The sequence below is a fragment of the Thamnophis sirtalis genome, unplaced genomic scaffold (genome assembly GCF_051295495.1).
Source record: "Thamnophis sirtalis isolate CommonGarterSnake01/CBP01778 unplaced genomic scaffold, rThaSir2_p1.2 scaffold_4, whole genome shotgun sequence".
Classification (NCBI taxonomy): Eukaryota; Metazoa; Chordata; class Lepidosauria; order Squamata; family Natricidae; genus Thamnophis; species Thamnophis sirtalis.
This window is the reverse complement of record NW_028261384.1, coordinates 23600212-23615354: the sequence shown is the minus strand read 5'-3', so window position 1 is coordinate 23615354 and position 15143 is coordinate 23600212. Positions and strand designations below refer to the sequence as shown.

Here is a 15143-nt window from a genome sequence, read left to right as displayed (position 1 = left end):
TGCAAAGAACATTTTTTTTGTTTTAAAGTGTTAAAACAAATTGGAGACCAGAAAAAAATTGAGTTTTAGTTCTTTTGCTATAAAATTTGAAAAATGAATATATAATTAAATAATATGTTTGAGGGAAATAACTGAAATGGAACTAAACCTGTTTTACTTAGATTTTAGAAAGTTTACGGATGGAAACTAGAAGGAATTAAATAAACCGGCAGAAAGGAGTTAAAACGACTAATTTGGAAATAACATTTATTTAACAAAGAAAGAGTTTATTGAAAAATTAATCTTGGAAATGAGAAAAGACTTCAATTGATAACACTTTTAGGAAATGAGAAAAAGTTTAAAAAAACTTTTATCTGACATAATAGCATTTGAAGGCATGGAAAACAAATCAAGAAAAAGAACTGGATTTAGAACAGCTGCGACAAAAAATCATGGACAATCCTCTTTATGGAATTACAAAGTAGGCTTGTGAAAACTTTCAAGATTCCTTTTAAATGTAAAGAATAATGAAATAGGATGCCATAGGAATGACTGAAAGGTCAAGATTGTGCATAGAAAGAAGAGGAATATAAATTTGCAATATTTGTAAAAGCATTTGTTCGATATTTCTGGTAACTCCAAATGGATTTTTTCCAAACATTCCAACATTCCTGAACCACAGCTGAAAAAAATGATGATTTTTGGATTTGTATAGATAATGGTTAGGCTATGCAGAAAATATTTTTTTTATTTGTAACATTTAAAAAAGGGTGAAAAGTTAGCATGTTAGTTTATGCTTGGTGTAATGAAGGTTGGAAGTCACTTTATTGTTCCCTTTGTTGTCTTTTTCCTCTCTTTTGTTGTCTTTTTTCTGCACTTTCTGCACTTTTCTTTTTCTTCTAATTTGTCTTAGTTTTTACTATTTTTTTATTAAACTCTTCAGTTAATAACAAAAATCTTGATTACAAATTTAGACAGCTGTTGACAAAACTGCCAGCCATAAATGCAAATATATGTGGTTGTAACAACTGAATTATATCAGTGGATTCTTGATATTAATCAGAATTTGAAGACAACAATGTAAATTTGAGTGTCTGCACGTGTTAATAAACTAATTTTTGAGAAAAATTAATGGCTAGCAATGGAAAGTTTATTCACGGTGGGTGGATAGGTCAACTGAGAACATAGGCCATTAGATCAGTGAAAGGACAAGATAGCATGTCAGCATCTACTGACTGAAATAAATACTGAGAAACTGAATTTAGGGTTTGTCCTATCACATGAGCAGCCTTTGAGATACAGGGATTGAGTCATGGAATGCTGACCTGCTGGTTACATCAGATACAGATGCTGTTGTGCATAAATAATTGGCTCCATGCTTGAAATAAGACACTGACTCAAATTTACATCCTGTGGAGGTTCAGTGTCACAAGTAATGCTGATACCACTAATATCCTTTGGGTGATTTATCCGAAAGCTAAATATAGCTTGTTTACATTTTGATGAGGATTTATGAAATAGAAACCAAATAGTTTTAAAAACTTCATTAACAATTAAGAATTAACAATGTTGCAGAGTATACATAGAAGCAAAAACATTTAATTTTATTTAATTATATTACCTAGAAACCTGGAACTGGGTAGTAGAAAATTACCACGCGCTGTTGTTTCAACCAAATGAAACTAGGTAAATCATCTTCTGTATTTACTTTGTGGCAGCCAGCTTTTTCGTACAGAAATATTCAAATCCTTTCCTGTTTTCTAGAGCCTTGCTACTACTTATCTGCTACAGGCAATAAAAAACCCCTATTAACTCTTTGTTTGAAGGTGCCCTTTAGATTGTAATAAATCACAGCGTTGTGTGGAAACACGGGGGACCATACAACTGTGCAGCGGGGTGACCCCTTGAGAAGCTCTCTCCCTGTTGTTTCTGAAATGTTTGATAATGTTTTGAAAATTTATAATGTTATATAATTTTAAAAAATTTTAAACTTATATTAATTTTAGTATTTTAATATTTATGCTGTATATAAATTGATTACATTGTATACTGCTCAGAGCCGCTATCTGAGGGAGATTTTTTTTCCATGGAGCTCATTTGTATCTGTGTTTTCACGTATCATTTTCCACGTTCTCTTATCCCTATTCCCCTTGTTCTTCCTTAAAAATTTCAAACTACATTATAGGGTATTATCATTCTTCACTTTGATTCATTCCAATCAGATTTTCTTCTCCAGTTAATTGGAGCTACCAATATGGCATAACTACTTTCATCAAAAGAGGCTGATATTTTGATACATTCCAATTATTCCGTGATGGGTAGGATTAAATTTATTTTCATTTGAACAATGAAATTGTCAGCAACATCTGTTGGATGCCTTGCTCTTAGCTGAGTCAGTTTTCCAGCAGTTATTGGAACATGAAGTCTTCCATTACAATAATCTGCCCTCTACAAAGTATGGTGAGTTAATTTAGAAATATGTTACTTAGAATATGTTTTTAAATATTGATAAATAATTAGGCTTTCAATTACGCTTTTGTTTAAATGCAGTAAGTCTATTCAAAGCAGACTGACATTGTTAAATTGCTTAATTTTATTTCTGAAAGAGAAGAGAATGACTAAGCCAAGAATGTCAATCCCCTCAGGAAAAAAACTGAACACAAAGCAAAGGTAGTTATCTCAAAAGCTTTTAATATAATTTTCAGTAGAACATACTTTGAAAATTATAATGATGCAAAATAATAATGAAGTAATTAATAGTTAAATGTCCTTGTCACATTAACATTGGCTATTGATAGATACAATTTAACAAGTAAACAAATGTTCTTTGCAATATTAACAATAACATAGAGTTTTCATAGATACAATTTAACAAATAAACACTTCCCTAGAAAATTATTAGTAAACATGATTACTACTTCTTTAACAGAAGTTAAGCTAATGTTACTTTTTGTCCTGGTTTGAAAATTGCTCCACTGGATTCTTTCCTCTTTGGATATTGAAAATTTTCATAACTTGAAACAGAATGAAAAGAAAGAAAACAGAGCACATTAGTACCATGAAAATGTTGTATGAGGTAAATATTCAGGTTAATACATTCCAAATATATGTTTAATTAATTGGTTTAGCATAATTTTTTGAAAGTCACAGAAATCTTTCTACTTTTTTCCCAGCCTCTATAGGAAAAAACAGAATAGATAAAAATATTTCATTATATTTAATATGAAAAATAGAAATAATTAATAAGTATTAAAATAATAATCAACATTACTGTAAGTTATAAAGAAAAGGGCTGATATTTTAAAAGCTAGAATATTATACCAACCCATTATGACTGGAAGTTCTGACAGATTTCCCTAAGACTACCTTTAACCCAGACTCAAAGTTCTGATGGTCCCTGTAGTCACATTGTCACATTTTGGGTACTTGCAACCAGCCCGCATTTGAGGCCTACCTGTATGGTAGTGACACAACTGTCTGTCTTCGCTAAATAACAGTTGTGAATGAAAGGGACCAAAGCCCTACTCACAGGAATAGCAGAGGCAGAGTTTTGGTCCAAGCATGTGTATGGTTTTACTCATCATCCAGCTTGAAAGAGGATTCAAAAGAGCCCAGAAGAAAACATGCTACCTATATGAAACCAATTAATATTTAAGAGAACACCTAAGCAGTGTTTGCCTCTCATAGGAGTTCTGAACTCATGCTGAACAGCTATCAGAATATTCTAGCATTCAGAATCACTGCTGTATAGGCACTAAGCAACAGAACTTGCTGATTGTTATGGCACAACTGCTAGATAATAATATAAAGAGAAAGTTATGGCTGAATAGTCTGCTCTGATTTTTTTTTAATGCATGCAAAAAATCTGGACAATGAGGAAAACTTAATTTTAAGTTTAATTTTAATCCTGGGAATGAAGAAAGAAATACAATCCAGCTCTTCCTTAATTTTCCTTGGCTTTCAAGATTGTGTTACTATAACCCAGTGGTCTCCAACCTTGGCAACTTTAAGACCTGTGGACTTCAACTCTGGGAGTTGAAGTCCACAAGTCTTAAAGTTGCCAAGGTTGGAGACCACTGCTATAACCTACATCAATAAAGAACAGATCATTTCCTTTGGAGACTGTTCCTTGACCTGGTGTACTTCAAAGGGTTGACAATACAGTACAGGGAGATAACCAGAAAGCTTTCTTCTCACTTGATGGATTTTCCAGGATTTCAGTATAATTGAAATCCTGGCACAGCAGACAGCATATGGTAAGTTGCATGGAATGTTTTAATGGAGTAGCTAGATACTCAATCACTTATTTGGAGATGGTGGTATTTAATTTCTGGTCAAAGGATTCTGACATACAAAGGGACTGGTGTGTGTGTGTGTGTGTGTGTGTGTGTGTGTGTGTGTCCATATATATCTTGGTAGGTAATAAAGTATCATTAATATCCTACATTAAGATACAATTAACTTAGCAGTCAAGAAACAGAAGTGCAACACAACTGAGGATCCTCCAATTCCATGAGTGGTTTCTGTCATATCTAATTCTAAAGTACCCACTAGTGCCCTGGAAAGCAAAACATACAGATTTAAACAAAATATAACACTGGAGAATAAATAGCAGCAGCACAGAAGAAACTGGAAGAAAACAGTTTTTGAGACAGCTTACTGAACAGTTGGTAGAGCATTAAAATGAACAGTTATTGGTTGTCTGGAAAGTTTTCAAATTACAGGAAGTGATGACAAAGTTATTAGTATCAACTGATTAGAGGAACATAAAACTATTAGGAGCAAAGCACTGCAAATACCTACTGGGATGGTGCCATCTTGAAGAATTAAGTTCCTATTATGCATCCATTGAAGAAAAAACATTTTACAGATGCAGTATAATAATGGATAAAGGTAAAGGTTCCCCTTGCACATATGAGCTAGTCGTTCCTGACTCTAGGGGGTGGTGCTCATCTCTGCTTCAAAGCTGAAGAGCCAGCATGTCCGAAGACATCTCCATGGTCATGTAGCTGGCATGACTCAATGCTGAAGGTGCACCAAACGCTGTTACCTTCCCACCAAAGGTGGTTAACTATTTTTCTACTTCCATTTTTTACATGCTTTCAAACTGCGAGGTTGGCAGAAACTGGACAAGTAATGGGAGCTCACTCTGTTATGCAGCACCAGGGATTCGAACCGCTGAACTGCTGACCTTTCTGATCAACAAGCTCAGTGTCTTAACCACCACGTCTCCTAATAATGGCCTACAGATTATAAAGTAAGCCACCAAGTCACAAATAATTATCTCAGGGTGAAGAGAACTGGCTAGAGCAATGATGATGTTTAGATTTTTGTATGATTATTTAGTAAAATGAAGATAAGCAGATAGTAGAAGATTGAATAGTGACTGCAAATCACGGAAAGCATAAATCAATTGCAGAGCTACAAGATAGTTGATATCCAGCTTGGTCCAGTTTGTGGGGTGGTGGTGGTTATGGTAACATTATTAGCCAAATATTTGAAAGGCTGTCACCAGAAGAAAGCCAAATCCTGCTCTCTTCCCCTCCTCATCCACAAGATTAAAGGAATGATATATTTAAATTATAGGAAAGCAGAATCAAATTGAATCTTGGGGGACAGATGGACCCCTCCTTTTTAACGACAAGGGTAGAACAAAACCAAAAATGTGGACTAGTAAGACTTCTGTCCTCTGGATTTAGTCAGAACAGATAGGAATATTTACTGGATGCTTCAATTGGATTCCTGTACTAAGCAGGGGGATAGACTTCACAGCTTTAATGGACATTTCAGTTCTATTGTTTCTAATTTTACAGAACCAAAATGTTTATAGCTCAGATATTAAATTAAATATGCCCACACCCCCTATCAATACTGTTAGTACTAGGGAAAGGATCTTTCCCTAGTACTAACAGTATTGATAGGGGGTGTGGGCATATTTAATTTAACTTGGAACTGTTGGAAAATGAGATTGGAACTGTTGCAAGTACTCTTCTTTTATAGATTACCAAGCACATTAATATTTTGAGCTTCTTAAATTGTAAGGCTTGAGAACAAAGAGAGTATGAAACAGTGCTATGTATGATTAAAAACAAGTTTCAAATTCTGGATTTCAATTTTGGAAATAGACTTAAAATCATGAATCATTATTTATATTGTATTTGTATATAAAACCTAATATAAATACTTAAAAACTAAGCAAATAACAGAAATTTTATCAAATTAATGGCCAAGTATTTGTTGCATTTTACTATCACTGGGATCCAAAACTTTAAGAGCAACGGCGTGAAATTGCTATATATTCCACTAAGAATTATGAGAACATTCTTGAAGATGGACTTTGCTGAAACTTAAGTACATGATCATGTTAATTTAGTTAGATCCATTGACAGTGCTGTAGAATCAGAATCATGAACCAAAGAAGCATTCTTGGTATCAGAACAAACAAAGCTTTGCAAATGAACAACAGTTAACAAGGTACAAAAGGCAATAATGTGTCTGGTCATTATTTATTCAATGCCTCTAGAGCATTTCCTAGGGAATTTCCGAGGCCCTAAGCAAAACAGATGAAAGATAAAGTCCATATTTAATAACAAAGGAAAAAAGAAAAATCCCAAGGGCAAAAAGAAAAAATGAAAGTTGTAGAATATAACCTAAGATGACTGAAAGTACGGATCATCTTAATGATAAATGTTAAGAAAGAAAACATTCTTCATAGTTCTGGTACTCTGAGAATAAAACAACACACTGTGGAAACATCTTTTCAATGTGCACACAGGAAGAAGATTGTTCCCTTGCCTAGATTTTTTGGAACATTTTAATCAAACCTTGCACAAAACACAAAATCTATATGTATAATAAATAGGGATTGTAGGGAAATTAATCCATGCCACCATACAATCAATTTTACAAGATGAAAAGCTGTGCAAGAGTTATGTGTATGACTGTATGCATATTTTTTCGGTGAATTTTAAGATCCTTAATATATTTCTGATCTTTTTGAAATAGACTAAATTAAATAGTTTTGCAGAGTTTTTGTGGGCAACATTAAAAAAGAATACTTCATATGTTCCTCAGATACTTACAGTTCAGCAAACCTATTCCAGTCTACTTGACTAATGGAGGGCTTTGTACTTTCAAGAGCCGACATTAAATGAATCTGAGTAACATTTAAAGTTCTCTTGGTTACTGATGTCATGCAGTTAGCGCCTTCCTCCTGAAAAATGAATGAAGGAAAAACATTTTAACAGATTAAAAATGTAACATTTAAACATATTAAAAATGTAACATTTAAACATATTTAAAATGTAACATTTAAACATATTTAAATAACTACATTTTTAACTTCCTTATAATGACAGCTGAGCTTGGAGATTCTACCAAATATGGTTTTAAGACAGAGTATGGAATATTTTCTAAATGTTACAATCAAATCCAGATTTGTAGCAAGCTCCTAAACATTTTATCCTGAATTAAAATAGTGATAATAAAAATGACACTGAATTGTCTAGTAGTGATTTAGTAGTGTTACAATCAAGGCATCAATGACCAAATTATAATTTTATCCTTCTTTTAACATTATTTAAGAAGTGCCTGGCCTTTAAAATGTATTTTTCAATTATCAGCACCATTTCACTGGTGTTCACTGGAGTCACACTCATTTTCAGTGAGCTCTAGAACGATTAGATAATTATACTTGAATTTTACAGAAAAAAATTACATTCTTTAACTGTGGATATGAGCATGTTAGATATATTATATTTGGGGGATTGACTAGGAATTGAAAATACACCCTAAATCAGGGGTGTCAAACTCAAGATACGGGGGCTGGATCCAACCTGTGGGGTGCTTAGATCTGGCCTGCAGGGCTACCCTGGAAATAGTAATGGATCGGCCCACACTGCCTCTGCCAGCAAAAATGGAACTGGGTGCAGCTCTCCTGAGCTTCATTTTTGGCTGCGATGGCCTCCTGCCAGTGAAAATGGATCTCGGGAGGGCCGCAAGTACTCAAGCCATCTGGGCCACTCAAGCCACAAGGGCCCCTGACACGAGTGACATTGAGCTGGCCACCGTCAGCCTAGCCATACCCACCCGGCCCCCCAAGGTCAAACACAACCCTAAACAAACCAGTCTCATCATTACACAGAATAAGGCATCTATCTCTGATAGATATTCAGAGACAAGTAGTATTCCAATTGGTAGTTGAATCTTACTTTAATAATGCAATCTGGTTGGATATTTTTGAAAAGAAGTGTGAAGTGTGTAATTTTGTTCTTTGTCATAGGCTGAAGAATATCTTGGATCATTAGCCCAGATAAGGGTTAAATGTTAAAAAATAATAATCAATGAATAGTTATTCTTTGAATATCTGTGTACTTTTGACATCTTGGCTCTTACACTGAGAATCAATTTAAAAACTAGGACAGATGGACAACATGGGCTAAAGTAACGTCGTAAGACCAGGTGAAAGTGGAATTACCCAATACTCCCTCTAAACATTTCTGAGAATTCTATAACATGTCCTGTTGTGACAGGATATTTGTTGACAAACCACATAGTTATGAAGTAATTCTTGTGCAATAGCCAGCTTGCCCATCTTTTCAAATTAGGGTTGCCAAACCCTATCTGAATAGCAATCCTGGAGAAAATACATGCTTGTGATACATTTGCACATATATACGTAATATGTATATAAGTCTGTCAAGAGCTACGCTTATCTCCTTTCCCCAAAAGCAGGGTGAATATAAAAAATACTAATTAAAATTAAAAAGAAATTATTTGAGTCAATGATGATTCTTTTGTGACTTCAGAAACAGTCCATGTTATTTCCTTGGCAACAATGAATGGAATGGTTGTGACATTTCAGGTATCCGATTCAGTTATTAACCAGATATGCATAGCTGTCAGTGTCAGCTAGGTGATGTTAATTAATTACAAATATTAATTTTCTCTCCTCATTCTCATAGGGCCATTCAAATACACACATCTTCCTCTTCCTCATTTCAACAGAGCCAAAGAAAAGGAAGAAAGCTGGATTGAGATAGGATATGTAGAAAGATGTTGTACAGGGAAAGAAAAAGTGGAAAAGAAAAACAAAAGGCAAATGTGCCTCCTCACTTCAAAAATATTCCAATTTTGCAACTTTGTGCAACAGCCTTTTCTATTCTTAGACCTTCTAATTTCTATTGGGTCAATACAGTACACTAATTTGAAGCTTATAAGTAATAAATGCTTATCATAAATACTTGTTTTTAAGGTCTGAACTAAGATAACATGTATATTTGGAAACTGTTAAAATATTAGTTTAGGCCATGGTTGAAGACTCTAAGTTAGTAACACCATTTCTAAAAATATGTCTCTGAGAAGAAAATTATAGTTTTCGCCTACTCCATTCATGCTTTTGTAGTTAGCTTTGATGGCACTGATTTCTGACTTGAGTTGTTCTATTTGTTCTTGATTACATTCTTGAAAACCTTCCTGTAAAGTGGTTCTTAAGGTTGGAGGCTGAGAAGATACTAAATCCTTCAGAGTTATGCTGGTTAATTCATGGTTTATGGAGTTTGATGCTGAAAAACACTGAGAACTCTATGAAGAGAAGAAGGGGAAACATAAAAACAGTTAACCATGTCATTTGTTATTAATATATCAATAAAAACTTTACCATAATGAACATTCAATAAGATAAGCTTTCGAAATGTTTTATCCAACTACTCATTTTAAGCAAAATAATTAATACATGAATATGTGCTTTATATTTAAATTACCTTGCAGGAAATAATTAAGCAAAAATGTTAAACCTTAAATGTTCTAGTGCCTGAATATTCCATTTTCCAAAACATTCCATTCTTCTCCCAGAGTGTACTAATCTGACCATTCTGAGGATAGGTTTGTCTCATTCCAGTATGAGCCTTCTAGAAGAGGTTTGCAATGTTTGGATATGGTTAATAATAAAGGCCACCTCGTATTACTGAGAAGTAGTGAAAGAAAAGACTCAGGATCAACTGAATTTGCAATTTGCAGGATAAGAAACAGAGGAGCATTCTGAGACTGGATAATTTGAGCATATTCAGAAATATCACAGAGTGGATTAGGACAAAAAGAATAGGAAAAACATGGAAAGAAAAGAAACAACTCACTTTCATAATTTCTCACCACTTTGTCCAAAAAGTGAAGCAGCTGTTGTTAGTCAAACTTACATTGGTTTCTTCCATGAAAAGAAATAAAAGCGTTGGATAGAACTAAGTGATGGCTAACAAAGATGGTTGATCAAGATTTTAAATTTACTTAAAAGTCTATAATGAAATTTACATGTATTAGTACTATCTGTTCATTTAGAGGTGTTAATATTATTGTCTGCTAGTTTGGAATAAACTTGTATCACATGCATAGTAGTACCCACATTTTTAATCACAGTTTTTGTACAGAGCATACTTTTTCTATTTTCGTTGTATAGCACAAGCATCTATGAAAAGATCAATCCTAATTGTATTTCAGGCTAATCTTTCTGGCTGTGGATGGGCAGTGGGGGTGGGGAAGGGATGGATTTGTGCGCATGCTTGCCGCTTGTGCAAATGGAGCTGCGGGTGCTTGTCTGCTGCTTCTGTAGCCCAGTTTCCAGCAGGCCACGGCCTGGGGGTTAGGGACCCCTGTTGTATTTGATATGCTGTATGTTCTATATCTGAATCACTAGTCTTATCATTTTTCAACCAATCATTCAGGGAAACAGATTCAATGCAGAGCTTTCTTTTTTAAAATGAAATAGAAGCTGAGGAGGAGAAGTACAAAAGGGTCTACTGATTTTTAAAATATGCAACTTTTTGGTCACAACAATGCTAAGTGTTGAGTGGAATACAAAATTCTTTGAACAAGTACCGAGCCAGAGAAGCAAACTCAAATCGCCTTCTGCTGATTTTATACACATGGAATTATTTTTATTTATTTTACCACTCCCAAAAAGAAACCTGAATTTTATTTGGCTAAATTAAATGTTCCTTCCAAATCAATTGTATGATTTTTAACAAGCAATTAAGCAAAGTGGGAAAGTTTACCATTTCTGAAGCAGTCCCATTGCCAAGTTCAGATTCATAGGAACTGCCAAAGTAAAGGCGATAGATGTTAGATCTTGGATCCTCAGGAAGCAGATCACACAGCTCAAGGGAAGTTAATGATTGTTCCAAGCCTCCTTCTCCATCTCTGCCAGAATCATCCGATCCACTACTTTGATTTAAGAAAACCATTGAAGATAGACTAAGATCACTATCTGAGCTGGAACCTATCTCCTGAGGAGAAAATAAATAAAATTAGAACCTCCTAGAATATATGATCTCCTCCCTAAGAAATGATAGTCTACTCCCTCCCTGCTAAGCTTTGGACTAGGTGATAAAATATTCTCTCTGTCTCCCTGTCCATCCATCCATGCATCAACCACCACCCACCCACCCACCCATCTAGCACATTTATATAGGTAGCTACCTAGCTTATAGCAAATTCAGGCACCTTCCAAGAATTAAATCCCAATCCATAATAAAACATAAAAACCATATGAATATAATAAACATTAAATACATATGCCTGTGTTTAATCTTAAGCGTTTTATTTTTTACCCCTTTCCTTGTATGTTGTGTTATTGCTCCTTCGGTTTCAATTGCTAATTCTACTTTAATAATCTTAAAAATTGCTTTCAGAATCTTATCAAATCACACATAAAAGGTATATCAAACAGAAATATCTTAAATTAGCATGAACTAGGTTTTAATTAGAAACAATTCAAATGTTCAGCATTTACTGATTTTATATAAAAACCTTTGCAAGCATTTTAGACTCAGTTTGATTAGGACTGACTGTGCTAATTGCTCTCTCCTCAACTTAATTTCACAAAAAATATAGAAATTGGCTATTTTCAAATTTAGCTTTCTCCTAATCTTCCCTGCCTTTAATTGGCCCTGAAAAGCAGGGGAACCTAGTTCTGCGGTGCTAACGCCCTGTCGGGAGCTTACAACTATTCACTCTTCCAAGGAAGAAGCTGAGCCACGAGGCAGCTCCCTGACTTCCATCGTTCAGGGCTCTCTGCTACCTGAAGGGATTCCTTGCGGCTTTGCTGCCTGGCACCGGCCGTTGGAGGCCACCGCAGAATAGGCAGCGCTCTTTCCTGTCTCAGCCGCTACTGCTGCCACCGCTAGAGCCACCGCCGCCACAACCGCCGCCACCGCCTTTGCCACCACCACAGCAGGCATCCCCGCAGTTCTATTCACTGTGCCGGCTCTCCGCAGCACCCCACTACCAGCACTGTTTGCTTGCTATTCCCTCGGCCACGCTGCCATCTGGTCCATAGACTTCTTGCCTCAGTGGCCATTTTGTTTCAGCAGGAATCTTCGGGTGACCATCTTGTTCCACCACAGTGAGTACTGGCCATGGCTGTCACTCCCAACCAGGCGCTACAGGCCCCTGCAGAAGCCCAGGACCCAATTCCTCCAGCTGGATCCCCACAACCCAGGGCCTCTAGCTGCAGGTCCACTGCTGAGGTTTCTCCAGCTGAATACTTGCCCAAAGCTCCCAGGACTAGCCTGCTATAGGCACCCCAGCAGAGGAGGATGGCAGGGTCTCCCAAGCGCCCCCAGGAAGGCCAAGGGAAAGACCAAACATGTGGAACCTCGCCCTTTCCAACTCAAAGGCCGGTTGAGGTTAGCCCTCCTCTTCCTCCCTCGAAAAGTTTGGGGAACCGCAAGGAAAGACACTTTTGAAATAAAATAATAAGTGGGGAGGAATCTGATGATGACAGAAGTTTCACTCCTGATGAAGAACCTCTATCCCAGACCTTGGGCATCACTCCCTTTAGGCCACTTCCCTACACACCAGATGTGGCCACGATCATTTCCAATGCCATTGAACATGGCATACCTGTGAGCCTCAAACACAGGTCGTCTTCTTCACATTCCATCCCACGCAATCTTCTTCTTACAGCTCCAGACGTAGAGACCTTTCGGCTTCCACATCATACGAGTTACCTGGCACCTCCAGTCAACCATCCGTCTTCCTGCCAGAGATTTGGACCTCTCTGAAGACAAGGGTCTCCCTCCAGACCCACCTACAATTGTTGGCCTCTTTAAACCTGCTATTTTTCGCTCTTTTCTATTTAAGGCAAAGAAGATTGCAGGCATCCCGGCTCCCAAGGCTCCTCAGAACACCAAAGCAGACAAAACAGACACCACTGATCCTTTCTTCATTCAGCTCAAGGTGGAAAAGGAGATGATTCCATTACCCAGACTCTTCATCGACGTGGTCCAGGCAGTGGGTGTCACCAGGTACAGGTCCTCTCTCTAATACCTTGGACAAGCACCTGTATAACATGGGACCGGAACTCTCCAAGGCACTTGAGGTACCCTCCATTGACCTACCGGTGGTGAGTTTATCATCCCCTAATGCAGCATCAGCAGCTCCCGAGGAGACCTTGTGTCTTGAAGACAAGCGGTTTGAGCAGACACTCGTCAAGAGGCATCAGGCTGCTGCGTGGGCCGTTCAAGCCGCTACATCAGCCTCTTTCTTTAGCCATTCTGCTCTCCTGTGGCTCAGACAGCTCCAGGCAAGGATTTCCCCTAGGGATTCTAGATATCAACAAGCTAAAAGTGGCCCTAGAATACACCGCGGATGAATCCTTGGATGCGGCCCGCTTCACTTCTAAATCCATAGCTTCCTCCGTCACATCCCGTCGGCTCCTCTGGCTTAAGCAATGGCAGGCTGATGTCCGGGCAAAATGGAGGTTCGCCTCCTCAGCCTATTCCTCCAGTCTTCTTTTCGGTCCCCTCTAGAGCCCCTCTTAGTGGAATCAAAAGACAAATGGAAGGTTGTCCAGGCTGCCACCAAAAAACAGGATAATCGTAACCAATCCTATCGTAGGCAGCCTTTTCGAGGGCAGGACGGGGGTTTATCCAACTCCTGTCCACAACATCAGGCTCCTCCCAGACAGGGACCCCCCTTCCCCAATAGAATTGGAAGAAACAATCAAAGTTTCCCTCCCAGGAAATCCTTCAGGTATAATTCCAATCGATAATTTAAGAGACAGAAGAGACTGCCTGGAGTCCCTCCCTATCAGGTGACGTCTAGCAGCCTTCATGGATCGTTGGGACGACATCACCGATGATGTATGGATCAGGTCCACCATCTGATTCGGTCTAGCCTTGGATGTGCACACCAGTCCTCCGAACCACTTTGTCACGTGCCCCATTTCAAAGGATCCTCTCAAGAGGCTCCTGGTGGAGCAGGTCATCCATCACCTGCTCCATATTTGGGACATTCAGCCTGTGCCTCCAGGCCAGGGGGTTCTACTCTCGTCTCTTTATCATGCCAAGGTCTTTGGGGGGCTGGAGAGTAATCCTCGATCTCAAATTCCTCAACAAATTCATCAGATACAGGAGATTCAAAATGCACTCTCTCCTATCCATCCTCGATTGTCCACAAGAATGATCTCCTCACCTCAGTGGATCTCACGGAGGCTTACCTCCATGTACCCATTCTCAAACAACACAGGCAGTTCCTGAAGTTTGTTTACGCAGGCAACCACTTCCAGTATTGGGCTCTCACCTTCAGACTGTCTTCTGCCCCAAGGATTTTCACCATACAGGCGGTGGTAGCCGCCCACCTCCGAGCCAGACCCATAAGAATATTGTGCTACCTGGACGAACATCCCCTTGCTGTCCAGGTCTCACAACCAGGTTCTTCAGGACCGCCAGATCACCATCCAGGTCCTTCAGGATCAAGGCTTCTCCATAAACTGAGACAAGAGCCACTTAGTTCCCACCTTCCGGTTGGTCCATCTGGGAGCCCTGATAGATTCTGTTCAGGACAGGGTCTTCCTGGAACAACAACTCAGTCTCAGAGATCTGGTCAATGAGGTATGGAGAAAGCAACAAGTTCCACTGATTCTACTGTCCCAGTTACTAGGGAAGATGGCCTCATGTTTTTCCATCATCCCCTGGGCATGGCTTCACAGCCGCTGCCTCCAGTGGTTTCTATTGCCATACCAGAGGACCAACAGCAGTTGCTCCTTAGTGAAGGTCAGGTTGACACCAGAGGTCATCCTCTCCTTAGACTAGTGGATCTCCTTGGCTATCTCCCAGAGGTTCCTCTTCAGGGAGCCCCCTTTTCTCGTAGTCACGACAGATGCTAGTCTC

General features: G+C 38.1%; 1 protein-coding gene across 2 annotated transcripts in view; it reads right to left on the bottom strand.

Annotated features, from left to right (window-relative positions):
• Positions 1-2652: 2652 nt before the first annotated feature.
• The window catches only part of PEX1 (peroxisomal biogenesis factor 1), a 40493-nt gene continuing 28002 nt past the window's right edge, over positions 2653-15143 (bottom strand). For both annotated transcript variants that reach the window (XM_087712612.1, XM_087712613.1), the window contains exons 21-24: positions 11025-11255; positions 9364-9561; positions 7062-7192; positions 2653-2993 (exon numbers count right to left, since the gene is read on the bottom strand). In XM_087712612.1, coding sequence (XP_087568738.1) covers positions 2912-2993; positions 7062-7192; positions 9364-9561; positions 11025-11255 — 642 coding nt within the window. In that variant the 3' untranslated portion in view covers positions 2653-2911. The remainder of the gene's footprint in view (positions 2994-7061; positions 7193-9363; positions 9562-11024; positions 11256-15143) is intronic.